General features: G+C 52.9%; 2 protein-coding genes across 16 annotated transcripts in view; one reads left to right on the plus strand and one right to left on the minus strand.

Moving 5' to 3' along the window:
- Positions 1–1,532, plus strand: part of MBP (myelin basic protein) — a 112,945-nt gene extending 111,413 nt beyond the window's left edge. For all 5 annotated transcript variants that reach the window (XM_067698811.1, XM_067698814.1, XM_067698810.1 and 2 more), the window contains one exon: positions 313–1,532. In XM_067698811.1, coding sequence (XP_067554912.1) covers positions 313–357 — 45 coding nt within the window. In that variant the 3' untranslated portion in view covers positions 358–1,532. The remainder of the gene's footprint in view (positions 1–312) is intronic.
- Positions 1,449–14,381, minus strand: part of ZNF236 (zinc finger protein 236) — a 109,232-nt gene continuing 96,299 nt past the window's right edge. For 10 of the 11 annotated variants that reach the window (XM_067698806.1, XM_067698804.1, XM_067698809.1 and 7 more), the window contains 3 exons: positions 13,446–13,575; positions 11,560–11,736; positions 1,449–10,724 (listed from right to left, as the gene is read on the minus strand). In XM_067698806.1, coding sequence (XP_067554907.1) covers positions 10,600–10,724; positions 11,560–11,736; positions 13,446–13,575 — 432 coding nt within the window. In that variant the 3' untranslated portion in view covers positions 1,449–10,599. The remainder of the gene's footprint in view (positions 10,725–11,559; positions 11,737–13,445; positions 13,576–14,381) is intronic. The other variant, XR_010932972.1, reaches the window with a different exon arrangement.

Consider the following 14,381-nt stretch of genomic DNA (forward strand, 5'->3'; position numbering starts at 1 on the left):
CCTCTGGTGAGTTGTTCAGCAACATAGGGATGTTTCAAAACCTGGTAATATATCAGTTGCGCTTTTCACGCCCGGAAAATGCAACGTTCTCAGACGAGACCCCCAACTCTCTGCGTCCTATTTGCCCTGAGGCACTTGGAGGTCCGACGGGCTAAAGGATGCTGGAGACACGGGGTCAAAGACTTGCTCCGTGCGGCATCATTTCCAGCAACAGACCCAGAAGAGGCCCCGTGGCTGGCGACCCAGTGACCGCAAGGACGCAGGGCGGCCGGGCGGCCCCGGCCCTCCTAACCCTCTGTTTCCTTTTCTCAGGGAGGACGAGACGGCCGTTCGGGGTCCCCAATGGCGAGACGCTGAAGCCCTGCCCCGTGTCCCGGAATCCCGTCCGTCCCCAGCTTCTTAACACAACTGCCTGGAAGTTAACCGCGAGCCGTAGATCCCTAACGTAGCCGCTGCCCCCTAACCCTGGCGACAGCGCACAGCAGGCCCCGCGCGCGGCCTGCCGGCTTCTGGCCGGCCGCCCCTCTGTCCCCTCGCCCTTGGAGATCAGTGACGTCCCCCGAGAGCCGGGGCCGGCGACCCTCCCCCGTCGCCGGCCCCCGTCCCGCGATGGCCCGGGGCGCGGCCCTGGGGACCACCGCGCGGGGCGCGCAGACCGTGCGGCTCCGAGCTTCCTTTGGTTTCTTTCCGCCGCTCACCCCGCGAAGCCTTTCCCCTTCTAACCAATCGGCTGGGCGCGGAGCGGCTTGGCGGCGGGCGCTTTGGTACGTGACAGGCGGGCGGGCAGCGGGGACTGTCCCGCGTGGTGGCCGCGGCTCACACACCCGGATGAGCCGGATCGGCGCGGGCGGAGAGGGCGCGCGGGGGCAGAGTCGGGCCGGGCTCTTCTGGGAAACCGGGCGGCGACGGCACAGGCTCGGCGGGCAGCAGAGCGGCCTCGCCACGACCTGTTTCCACCCGAGCCCGGCGGCCGGCCGGGAGGTGGCGCAGCTCGGAGCGGTGGCAGGAGTTTCCGGGGAGCCTCGCGGTGGCAGGCTGGTCACCGTGAGCGCGAAGGTGACAGGTGGCGTAGTTCAGCACGGCGGTGCACACGGCAAACACTAAACTCTCCCCCACCCCCGCGGAAACGTAACCGTCCCGCCCGCTTCCTCCAGGAAACCCACTGACGACGAGTACGCTGGCCTTTCCCGAATCGCCGGCCGAGCACGTGGGGATGGGCAGAGGTCCTCCAATCCCGCTGTTTCCTAACGCGAGCTGACATCTCCTGCGCTCCCCCCGCTCCCCGTAACCTACTGATTCTTGCCTTTTGAGTTCAGCATCTCTCCCACAAGCCCTCCAAGGAGCCCCGCACACTGGCGTCAGCCCCCCTAGGACGGAGATGAGGACCTAGTCAACATAACGCCCAAACGCGACTCTAATCCCCTTCTAATTTTGAATGTTTCGTGTGGGTTTAATATAATGTCTATTAATATATAGCCTCAATGATGAGAGGATAAGAAAAAAAAAAAAGGAAGAAAATTTCTGAAACAAAACCTCCAAATTGCTACACACACACACACACACACACACACACACTGCATCTTTGAGCTGACTGTTGACTGAGTGACCTCCATTCGTGGCTACACCCAACAGCAAGAGCTGTGACCCTGGGTCTCGTGGAAAGTATGCACTGTTCTTGAATATTGAAATAAAATACACTTTTAATGATATTTGCATGGCCGTCTTCTTTGGCTTTTATTCTGGTCTGTGGAATGCGAGCCCACGTAGAGCAAAACTCAGAGCTGATGTGAGTAGGCGTCTCACTGTCACAGGACAGAGCTGCCTCTCGGCACCTGTTTGAGGAGGCGAGTTATCATCAGATGGTTTGTGTATCAATAAGAGAAAGTGGAGTAGAGGCCGCTGTGAGGGCACTGAGTCTCTGACTCACAAGGAAAGTAATTTTTAATTTATCTTTAAACAATCCTTTAGAGTATATTTACATTTCACTATCTTACCAGCATACCAGTCCCCGTTAACTTGAACTGAAGAACCTTTGAAAAATGACTTTTTGCCACGCAGAGACGATGACAAAGATAACTGATACTGGAAATTTTATGTATAGTTGCTTTTGGTTACAAGAATCATCTTTCAAAAAGGTAAATGGAAATCTTATGTTTTGCTTTTAACAAACCACTGGTTCCCTTCCGTCTCAGGAGCAGCCCTGAGAAACTCACAAATGCCAGCAAGGGAAGCGCCCTCCCCGTCGATTGCAGGGTGACACCGGCCGTCCTCAGGGAGCACCCAGGCTCAAGCGTGCTGTGCGCGTCCAATCCGACAATAAAAGCCGGCCCTGCCCAGTAGCCTGAGGCCCCATCCACGGGGTAGATAGACTCCAAGCCATGCCAACCCCCAAACCCCTTCAGACCAAGGGATTTGGAAAAGCATGCAAAGACATCACGTCTTTTCAATTCTGCTCTTCCAGTTGGCAAGTCTATTTTAATGTTACATATATAGAAAATGCATTAAGTGGTAAACCAAGGGGTGTCCTAGAATAACACAGCGTTTACCATGATAATGTGATACTAAAATAAAATGACGCAAAATAGGAAATGAACCACGGAAGGGGTGTTCTCACTGAGCATTTATCCAAAGCGGTCTGCATACCCCCCTCAAGTTGAAGGAAATTAGTTTACCAGGCGGAGCTCCAAGAGAAGTGGGTGCTGGAACCCCAGCCGGGACACTCTTCCTCATCTCACTGTGCTCACCCCGAGGACCATCGCTCACAGGGTCTAGAGGTATCGGGAGGGTCTACTGAACCGAGAAAGGCTCTTCCCACCAGGACAGGAAACCACAATGATCACGCTTTCCAAGATATCGTATCAATCTGCACAGCCACCTCCACGCCACTCGGTCCAGACCGAGAAACGTATGTGGCCTCCTGTCCATCTGGGCGGAGGATGGTCCGAGGAGCTGGTCCAGGGTGCCCAGCCCGGCGGGAACAACCTCTGGAGGGAGGGTTGAGGTCGGGAGCAGGTCAGAGGTTAGCGGAGAGGATGTCGGCTCAATCCGTGGGGCTGGCTTCATAAATCGGGTGCGGGCTGTACATTGGAATTGGGATTTTGGGAGGAGAGAGAACTGGGGCCTGAGGAAAACACTGAAATAGGGAAAGAAAAGCCTTCTTGTAGCATCTGAAAACGAGAAGAGCCAAGCCTTTAATTGAGTCTATTAGGGCTGTCATACCACGGACTGGGCGGCTGAAACAATAGATATTTTCTTTGCTCGGGGTTCTGGAGGCTGGAAGCCCACGGCCAAGGTGCTGGCAGGGGGATTCTGGGGAGGCCGCCCTCCAGACGCCACCTGCCTGCTGGTTCCCCGCGGCCCCTCCTCTGGGCATGTGACACACTGCTGGTGTTGCTCCTTATGAGGGCACCAGTCCTCACCCTTGAGACCGCCCTTAAACCCTGATTAGCTCCTAGAAGTCCTGTCACACTGGGAGTGAAGGCTCCAACAGATGGATTTGTGTGGGGAGGGGCACCAGTCAATCCACAGCAGGTGTGTGTTTCTCGTGCAGCGACAAGTATGTCCTAGACCCCCGTCTGGCAAGAGTTTTAATTAAACCACAGGACTTTGCAGGGAGGACGCTTCCTTCTTTCCCCAAAAAGGTAACATGAAGTGAAGCATCTCAGTGCATTTTCTGTGGCGATTTTTCTCTTGTAAGTAGCGAAGAGTCAGGGAATCCTAGGCAAAGCGGCGTAAGCAGGGGGTGTGCAATCGCAGCCCGGTGAAGCCGAGGGACGGGTAACCACCGCGGGCTGTTCACTCCAGTGCACGACCCTGGAGCAACGTCCTTTGACAGCATTTGCCCTGGAAGCAGAATCAACCACCTAACTTTCGAGAAACATGCTGATTTCAGTCGGGCTCTCCCTTGCCCCCCAGACAATCTCAACTTTGTCCCCAGGGGGAGGGTGACAGCTCCTCCTCTCACAGCCTCTTCTCAGCTCGACTTCCCCCCCCGCACCGTGAAAGAACACGGGTTTGCCCAGCACCCGAACCTCACCAACTCCAGAAACTCGTTGCTCGGTCAAGACCCGAGAGCACGCCTAAGATGACCAGTGCTTCAACCGCATCCAGACCAGCTGGGGCCCCTGCTGCTCGCAGCCTAGTTCCAGATGCTGGTGCTAAATTAAGGAGAGATTTGGAGCAGAGCGCGGACAGAGTGACTGACAGGGTGCACAACAGCCCCCGAGGGGGTGTCCTGATGGCCCGGGAGGCGCTGGGTTGGCGGCTGTGCCCATGGCACCTGCACCAGCAGCACGGTAGCCCTGGGAGGCCCCGCCCACCTCGGGGGGCAGAACCTGGCCTCTGACGAAGGCCCCCCGGGGAGGTGGGGACGTTGCCCGTGGAAGACACCCACTGGACCCAGAGATCAGTGACCGGTTCACCTCCCTTAACATGAATTGTGGCAAAATCACTTACGATAACGGGTCTGCTGCACAGGTGGGCAACGTCCTGCCCTCCTCGGGGACGCCTGTCTCTGCACCTTGGCAGCCAAACCTCAGAGCAAAACAAGCAACACAGGCTGCTGCAGTGACCGAGGCGGGGGGACCCCAGAGTGCTTGCGAGTCCGTGTGGATGCTCGCTTCCCCCGCTGAGGAGGGAGGAAACGAGGGCAGGGCCTGCAGGCAGCCAGGAGCCAGCCAAGCTGCAGGAGTTGGTTGTGCGTCCGGAGGCGGGGCTCTCACTGTTGGAGGGGGAGGGGATGAAGCCTGCAGTGTTGGAGCATCTATGGGACCCCATGGTTTCACGTGTAGACGGGTGAAAAGTCTCAGATCGATGATGAGTGCGCGCGCACACGCACACACATACATACACACACTCACTCACACTCTCTCTCTCTCTTCCCCCCCCCACCCCCACCACTCAGCTCTTGGCTTCTAAATACCACGCTCCACTAGAGGGAGCCAGGGCTTCGGGAAGAAACGGCTGGTTCCAGCGCTGGGACAGGGAAAGGGAACAATTTCTTGGGCCAGAAAGTAAGAAAGCGCTCAGAGAGTAACGTGGGCATGTCAAAAGGACTCAAAGCTACCTGAAGGAGCCCCTACTGGCCAAATCCAGGACTATTTGAGAGTCAAAATAAGGAAGGATCCTGATGGATTGCAGCCATGAAATAAAACAGGAAGCCACAAGCCCGAACCACCATAAACACAAGAATAAACCACCGAGGGAGAACAGGAAGCCCGTTCTCAAAGTGGAATACCAGCTCCTGATGACAGAGGGAATGAAGGGACCTGCAAGCAGGGAGACGCCGGGGTACCACACAGGCTGTCGGCGGGATGAGGCACTTGGCCGCGTGGTCGCAGAGCCTCTCACAAATACTCACCGGTTACAGAGGGGAAATGGTTACAGGGTTGACACCGACAGCATCAGTCATGGGACACGTGGACACTGCGTGTCACCTTGATAAGACGCACTGAGAAGAGCATCACCTCTGTGACGCAGGACCCGGCCCAACCGGAAGGCACGGCAGGGCGGGGGCGGCTGCTGAACTCACTTTCAGACGTCAGGGTAACAGGAACCACGGCGACATGGGGAGGGGCGTCCCGGGTGAAGAGGGTGCAGGTGCCGGCACGACCCTGCACCGGGTCTGCTGCACAAAGATCTTATCCTTCACAGGTTCGGCAACACCGGAAAGGGGTGTTTTATGAAGATTTCTCTGTGCCACTCTCGCAACTTTTCTGTAAATCTGAAACTGCTTCAAAGAGTTTACACAAGAAGGATAAAGATTTCGGATTATTAAACTTGAGAAAGATAATTCAGAGACAACCTAGAAAACAATGCGTGGTGATGAGGGTGCAGATGGCCACCTGTTGTCCACCTCCGGCTGAGATCACATCAAGATGAGCTACTTCGAGTTAATTCGTAAGAATTTCTTCCCCTGAAGCCGGTTAACAGGGTAACCTACAATCACCCTGTTCTGATACTAAACTAGTGGCATAGAACCATCACTTCTGGTCGATAGAGAATTTAAAAATCAGGGAAATACCTGTTTATTGGCAGAAAGGAGAGGGTGGGGCTGTGTGTTGCCCCGTTTTTCACTTTTTCCTTAGAGAGTAGAGGGATTTAACACTTTAAAGGTACTGCATGACAGTAACATCTCCTCAGTGATAGAAATAACACTATGGGTGGTGCACAATAAATTAATCATTGACATTTGTAAAAAAAAATTTCCATTCATAGAGTATGCTGAGCCGGGAACATATTGCCAACAACTAGTGAAACATGGTAAGTTCTCCCCACCTGCCGGCTTAGAAGAAGACCCGCCAGCTTCCCGGCTGCTGGCAGGAGACTTGAGGCTCCCGGGCCAGAGAGCAGGGGCTGGCAACTCACAGCAGGAGGAGGCACCAGAGCCCCGGCGTCTGTGTTGATACCCCAGGCGACCTCCACACGCAGCCCAGAGCGGGCCAGGTGATGCCTGCACGCAGGGTGTCGTGTCCCGGGAGAGGAAGCAGGGCTTTGGGAACCTGAGTCTCCAATAAACACACGGCAAGCCGGCCTGACCTTTGCTTCGGTGAGACATACCTCGATTACACGGGTCAGTAAGAAAAGCATCACTTGGCTCTGGAGGAAGATGTCCTCTCTCCCGAGGTCGTATTCTCTTCAAACTGCCTTGAAGAGATCGTGGAGCAGAGATGGCCAGTGCTTTACCCCTAACACTTGCAGAAATGAGACAGACCCCTGGAGAACTACCTCCCGATACACCACAGCTCACTGGTTAAGAAGAGGTCCTCGAGCTGGGAAGGAAGACATCTAATCAACTAATTTTACAGACCAGAGAAGTGAACCGAACTGCCTAAAGACAGGCGGCCCGTCAGCGCCCTGGCTAATCTGACCTGAGGCCCCAAGGCCTGACTTCCCAGCTCTGCCCAAGCCCAGGACGCACCGTAGACTCGTGCCCTTGACTGTGTTTAAGTATCAGCAGCAATCTTACACCACCAAAAAGCCACGCTTTCCGGAAACACTCGGCCGGGCCATTTTAAACAGCTGCAATCCACGGTGGAGGGAACAAATGGGCCACGACCTGATCGCTCCTGGAAGAGCAGCCCCCTTCCCCCACCCGCCGTATTTGGAACACTAACAGAGCAATATTCTTCCTACAAACAAGCAATGAGAACAGCAAACTTCTTACCATTCCCTCTGAGCAAAGCCCAGGAAAAAATAAAAATCACCTTAGCTGTTTCAGACTTACATAAATCTGAGTGATGATCTTTTAATGTTAAAAACGTGTACCTTCATGAGTTATCACTACCCTTCTGCAAAGAGGAAGCTCCGTGGGAAGAACAGAAACCCACCTCCTTTTCAGAGTTCCGCCCCTGTACTAACGCACGCTCCTCTTGCGCATAAATACTGGTGTTCTTGTAGAACTCAAGCTCACCAACGGCAATGGGCAGGAATTACAAAATACTCTTCTGGAGAAACACTCGCTAGTTCAGTGCTGACACTGGAGGAGATGGAAACTTGACGCAAGGATGGGAACTACTCACTTTAGGACCGATTCTCCTCATCTTGTCAGTAGCGTGCTGTCAGAGGATAAGGAGACATTTGAGGGACTTCCTGCTGAACCAACAGGCTGCAGGCTGAGCCCCATTCTTGCAGGACCCTCCAACCACACACCTGCCTTTAAGAGGGACAGAGGAGAGCCTGGGGCAGGGCGTGGGAGTGCAAAGGTGTTTCCATTTGCATCTACCGCCATTTCACGCAGACGCGACCACTTGTGCAGCTGCCTCCTGCCCCCCAGCGGCCTGTGAGCCACATCCCAGTTTCCAGTTCAGTATCATGGGTGGGAAGGGAACGCACCCTCCTTCGGCTTACTTAAGGGCTTCACCGTTACCTTACCACAGAAGACAGTTAAAGACAGTCACGCCCTTTCTAAAGGCACTACTTTACAGTCTTACTTTGTTTTCTTGCCTGGTCATTTATGACCAGGATACCGCTGAGTATGGCCAACAGTGAAAACAACAGACACTGCTACCTAACACAGACGGCCTGCCTGTCATCACACCATATTCGGATTTTTAGTTTGAAGATCTGCAAATAAACCTTGCAAGGGTAGCGTTCGTCAAGCGCAGAGGTACAGGAAAATATGATTAAAATGCTTTTCTGTAAAAACCTGAGCTTGAAAGGAATTCATGTGCCAAACTACTTTAAAAGAAAAAAATTAATCACATTTCCTAACTTCATTTTTTATTTATTGTTATTTCCAAAGCAGATACGCTATGATGAGATATTTTTAAAAATACAATTATCTATCCTCAAAACCCTGGTTATGCAGGAGACTAGAAATCTCTTGGCAGAAGACTTTTTATCAACCAGTAAAGTATAAAGATCAACCTGTACTCCACTCCACCAAAAAGTTCAAGTGATATTATGTCTTTACAAAACCTTATTTTTCAAGGAATGTCTTGCAAAGAAGCAGCTTTTATAATTAGGAAGTAAATCAAAAGAATACATTAATGTCTTGTGTTTGCCTGATAATAAACTGAGAAAACTCACAAAACAGATTATCGATAGATTTGTGTTTTCATTAACCAAAACGAAAGTAGGCTTTAGGCTCACCTGGTAAGGCCTTACTTGGGCAGTGCACCAGTACAATTCACTGGGCTACGCTTTCTATACAGTTAGGGGCTAAACAAACCCCCTTAGAGGCTGACCTGAGATGACATTTAATGCGGAAACCAAAATAAATAACCTAGCAAAAACAAAATTGTTAAGATTTCAATCATTTCAACTTCGGAGATATTTGTTCACCAAAATTAATCAACATTTCTAAAATAGTTTAATACAAAATTATAAAAGAAAAGTGCAATAAAAGCAGAACCTTTAACTCTGGCGCAATGACAATTATTCTGAATAACAGACTGCAGCCAGGTATACACACTGACATCCAAGAAAAACCTCAGGGTATACAAGTCCAGCATCACAAGAATAAGTCAAATAAGGCTTTTTTTTTTTTCTCCCTTAAAAAAATATACAATACATAAAGCAGTTTGAAAAAAAAAAGTAATATTATTTAACAGTTTTCTGACTTAAATATTTTCACATAACAAAAGGTTTTATATCACTATCGATGTTACTTATATACATATGCCAGAAGCGTGAACAACAAAAAATCAAAAGACGCCCCTTCAAAAAATAACAGTAAAATGTCTCTTTCTTCAGGAATCTGAAATGAGCTCCTCTCTTAATATACAAAGTCCATACAATATTTATATCATAAAACTGCTCTCTTCTGAAACCAGCGAGGCAATGAGAGAGAAAATAAAGGCGATTATTTTTCAGGAAAAACAAAAACAAAAAACCAACCCCAGCTTTATGTCACAATGACAAGGATATCCATTTATTAATAAAATGAATACAATACTGATCTGAAGTGCTCGCTGGGAGGTAAAAACTCTGTCGCTCTCTCTGTAACTGGGACTAGTGCTTATTTACAAAATATACTGTTCGGCCACACAGAGGCCCATATATCTGTATATGTACATATGTATTTATATATAGAACATATAAATAATTTCAAAGGAGAGATTCACATGAAGTAAAGAAGTTTCCATCTTTGGAATGCTGTGGGAACGACACACACTCTGCCCCAGCGCGGGCAGCGCGGGGTAGGATTTGGTTTGGGACATGTTCAACGTGGCACCATTGATGATACTAAAGAATTCCCTGAAATAAAAAATACACCTGCTTATGCACAAAGAGAAAACCACGGGGCTCATACAGGTTCTTACCCTCAAAGTACAAATACACTTCTTAATCACTGAGGTGGACAGGGCTGCAGTCCCTTTGTTCCCAGGAGACCATTCTGTGATTTCGGACCTGCAGTGCATGGCTTGTGCTTTCTGCGGTAGCCCGACCCATGTACCTGAGTATCGACTCGGGCAGCGCGAGTGGCATCATCCCGCGCGGACAGCTGGATCCTCACGTGTGTGTCAGGCTTGCTCTACTCCCCGGGTGTACGCCCCAGACACTGCATTCTTGTCACTAACGATTAGATATTTGTAATGGAGAGAGAACTGGTCCGGCCATCTCTCAAGGTATTAGTTATATTAACTTATGGTAGACTAAAAATTAGAGTCAATTTCTACTAATTTCAAAATTCACAGAGAAAAAGATGGAAAAAACCTCCCTGCGTGTTGTAACGTTTTTTCCGAACTTCATGCACCTATCTTATGTTTGTTTCATGAGCTATGCTTCTTATAACAGAAAGCATGAAGGAAAACCTATCTGGGTTTTTCCACGTTAACTTCTGTCTTTGCTAATACAAAGAAATCACACTACAATGAGAGTCCGATCCAGTTAATTTCTTTTTAACTAGACGCACTGGCCACGGAGTAGGCGAGACTGCTGACGTAGTACCTGAGTTCAGTGATTCGCAGAACAACAGCAACGTGCTTCCACCTTTCCCAGCTTTCTTCCTCAAGTCTCTGAAAGCCAATGATTCTTCAGATAATTTTCTAGCTGTTGTGGTAACATTTTTAACACTTGAGGCTTCAAAACAGAAATCCCAAGGGCTTTGTTCTTCTCCACACTTCACTCTGGAAACGTTCTCGGGGCCGGGCTGTGTCAGAACACGTTGGCCAGGGTCTGCCACTCGCTCGCGGGTTCCGGCTCCACCTCCTCCAGGTGGAGCGCACGGCTCAGCACCTCCCCTCCGTGCTCCTGGGGGACGGCGGGTTCCTGCAAGGTTCCTGCCGTGGTGATAAAGAAAGAGTCCCAGACATTCACTAGCACAAAATTATTCACATTTAAATAAGGACAACTTAAACGGAGACAAGAAATTCCTAAGTTGATTTGTTTTCCTTCCCGGTGAAAAAAGTCATCTGAGCTGCAGGTTTCATAATTCTGTCGGTGACGACAATTACTGTTACTTGAATACGAATACTTGAATACGCACAGAGCGCTCGTTCCCTATGCTCATAAAGCCTATGTTCGTATGACATCCTTGATGAGCGATTACTAATTAATACTAGTGATAACGACAGGCACAAGTTTTCTAACAGAAAGTAAAGCACGAAGCACTAGTGTGTAGATGTTAGAACTTCTTCTTCCTCAAAAACTTCACAACACGAAGGGTCCTACCCCTGTGGCTCCAGGAAAGCCCTGGGCACTACTCCCGCCACGCTCAGGCCGTCCGACTCCCCTCGTGGCCACAGCACCCAGACCGGCAGAGCAAGCCCAAGACGCAGGCTGTAACCCTCCCTGACTTGTCGCAGACACTCCGCGGGCTGCGTTCCAGCCCCCGCCCCAAGCCCCCCGCCCCTGCCTGTCTCCATAAAGGGTGCGGGCATTCCTGGACAACGCGGGAAACAAGGCGGACAGAGGGACGCCCCTGCCCTGCCGGCACCAATGCGGGGGAGTCAGCTCGGGGACACGGAGGCCCATCTGCGGAGCCACAGGGCACAGACTCGCCCGACCTGGACCCTGAGCCTGAGGCGGGGACGCAGGGCCAACCCCTGGGGGCCGGCCGGGCGCGGACCGCTCAGCTCACAGAGCCCCGCGCACCGTGCAGCCAGGACGCCTCACCCGCGTAGCTGTGGGCCCGCTTCATGTGCAGCTTCATGTTGCTCTTCTGCGTGAAGCCCATGACGCAGTAGTTGCACCGGTAGGGCCGCTCCCCCGTGTGCTTCTTCATGTGCACCTGCAGCGCGCTCTTCTGGTTGAAGGCCTTCTCGCAGAGGGTGCAGTGGAATGGCCGCTCCCCTGGGGACAGACAGCACAGTCAGCGTCCCTGATAGATGGCGCTCGACGAGCACACACAGCACAGAGTAACTCCGAAGAAGGGATGCGAGTTTAACAGCAGGCTAAGGACGTTCCTCACTCAGGATGCTAACCCACAGGGTTCCAGCAAGGCCACTCCATGGGGAGCCATGAAAGACACCTTGATCAAAAGCTATGGAAAGTCCTAGAAGCACCCAGAAATAAAGGTAGAGCACATATGGTTCAAACAAAATGTTTCTAATCCATTTTGAGCAGAAAAGCAAAAAGACATTAAGGACATGGGAATATCAAATCCAATTGACTAAAAGTATGGTTTATACAATATGCTTCAAACGGTACTTAATTGCTTTCAAGCTGACGTGGAAACTGACAAATGGAGGGAAAAGTCGCCAAGCTGACTTCCGCTGGGGGCCTGCCCAGGTGAACGCCTGCCCTACAGCCACACTGCGGAGTCCGGCCCGCCCCACGCAGCATCTCTCTGCTTCCACCCCCTGCGGCCCTGGCAGTCCTGCCACCCCTCGCTGTCACGCACCCACTTCCAAGTCCCAGGGACCGGGTCCCTTCCTGCCCCAGGGCCTGGCACAGCCCTTCCCCCTGGCCTTGAAGGTTCTTTCCCACATGCTCTGCCACGCTGCCTCTCAGGGTCACGTGCCAGCACCCCCAGGGCTGTCCTGGGAGCACCTGGTCCTCAGCCCCCCAGGTGTCCCTCCACAGCCAACGACAAAGGAGGTCTTCCTGCAGCTTGCCTAGGGCAGGCAGAGTCCCAAAAATGGCCCCCCAAGGTCTCCTGCCCTGAACTCTGGGCCTGGGACTATGATGACGTCATGCCTGAGAAACGAGAACGGCCACAGATGAACTAGGTCGCTCGTCAGATGACTGGGAGTGACCAAAAGGGAGACTGCCCTGCGGGCCCACCCTGATCACACCGTCCTCAGAAGCTGGGATTCTCTGGAGACGGAAGGGGAAGCTGAAGACATCAGGAGCTGGAGTGACGACAGGGCACCCATGTGAGCAGGGACGTGGCCCCAGTGACAGCCACAAGGTGCCCACTTTACACACATGCCAAACCCTTCACGTGCATCTATGCTAGTAAAAACGGCAGTCGTTTCTCTTGATTGTGCTTTTGAACGAATGCATTATGAAGTAACCACATGGTTGTTTTTCACTCAAGAGCTACTTGCTGGACACCCGGTGGGCGCCGGGTCTGCGCTGACAGGCAAGGGGCATCCCTGAGGACACATGGCCCGCAGGCCGGGGAAGGCTGCTGGGCACCTGCTGACCACACAGGAGGCCCTCATGCCAGCCGGGGCACCAGCGGGGCAGGGCCTCTCGGGAGGAGGCGTCCGTGTGAAGGTGAGTCAGAGACGGCCGGCAAAGGGACAGAAGGGCTGGGAAGACGATGACCCACCAGAGAGCACCGGGAAAAGGGTGGGCGCCAGACAGAGAGCTGGATGCGGGGAGAGACCTGCCTGTGGCCGCGGGGCCTCGGGGGCTCAGGGAGGTCTGGCGGGCTCTGCCGGGGGTGCTCAGGGGGAGCCTCCGAGGGCTCTGGCCCGGCTGCCAGGTGAATAGAGGCCTGGAGGGGTGCACAGAAGATCAGAGAGGGTGGGAGGCCGAGCCCGTGGTCCCGAGGAGACGGAGGGGCGGAGGGGGAACGAAGCACGGCTGTGGGGGTCCCGCCGCGCGGTCACCTGTGTGGATGCGGCTGTGTCGCTCCAGCTGGCTTGGTTTGGCAAAGGCCTTCTCACAAGTGTCACACTGGAACACCCTCGGCTTCTGAGAGCTCAAGGAAGGACCGGCTTGATGCGTCTGCATGTGCTCCTGGTAAAGACAAACACACATGTGAGGAATACTGAAGATCATACCAGAACTTTAGACTTGAAACAGGAGAGGAAAACCCGGCGCAGAAAGGCCCGTCAGTGGGAGGAGGACCACAGGCTCGCCTCCGATCCGGACCCTCGTGGGCGTTCCCGGAGCAGAGTCGGAGGTGGTACCCGGTGGATGGGAGGCCGGGCCTGCAGCTTGCCAGGGAGACCCAGGCTCCCCCCGAGCCCCTGGGCTGCATCTGGGCGGGGTGGTGTCTCGGCCTCCCTCCCTGTCGGCCACCGTGACAGTTGTTACAGGACCGGCTGGATATTTTGCAGGATGTCCCTCAACTGAGAGGTGTCTGATGTTTTCCTCATCACCAGACCAGGGCTGTGGGCTGTGGGGTGTGGGCCGTGGGGAGTTCCGTGCCATTTCCATCCCACAGTATCATCACTGCTGGCACTGACTCTGATCACGCAGGCAGCATCTGTCAGGTTTCTCCAGAGAAGGGCGGCCATTTGTACCCCCTCCCATCACGTGCCCTTGCTGCCGCTCGCCCCTAAGGAGTGGGGCCACCCCCTCTTGGGGACAGCATCCACAGGGGCTACTCGGGATTCTTCTGCACGGGAGACTAGCCTGTTCAGTCGATCATGTTTCCACCAGTAACGATCGTGGAGGTTTTGCACTGTGGGCTATAACCCAATTCTACTTTGTTTTCTTGCCCCGGCTGCTCCAGCTTTGGCCCCTAGGAACTCTTTCAGTTGCCCCCGTGTCCCCCTGACACGGTCCCGTCATAATACTGCATGTGGGTGTGATGGGTA

This window comes from Pseudorca crassidens, chromosome 12, assembly GCF_039906515.1.
Source record: "Pseudorca crassidens isolate mPseCra1 chromosome 12, mPseCra1.hap1, whole genome shotgun sequence".
NCBI lineage: Eukaryota > Metazoa > Chordata > Mammalia > Artiodactyla > Delphinidae > Pseudorca > Pseudorca crassidens.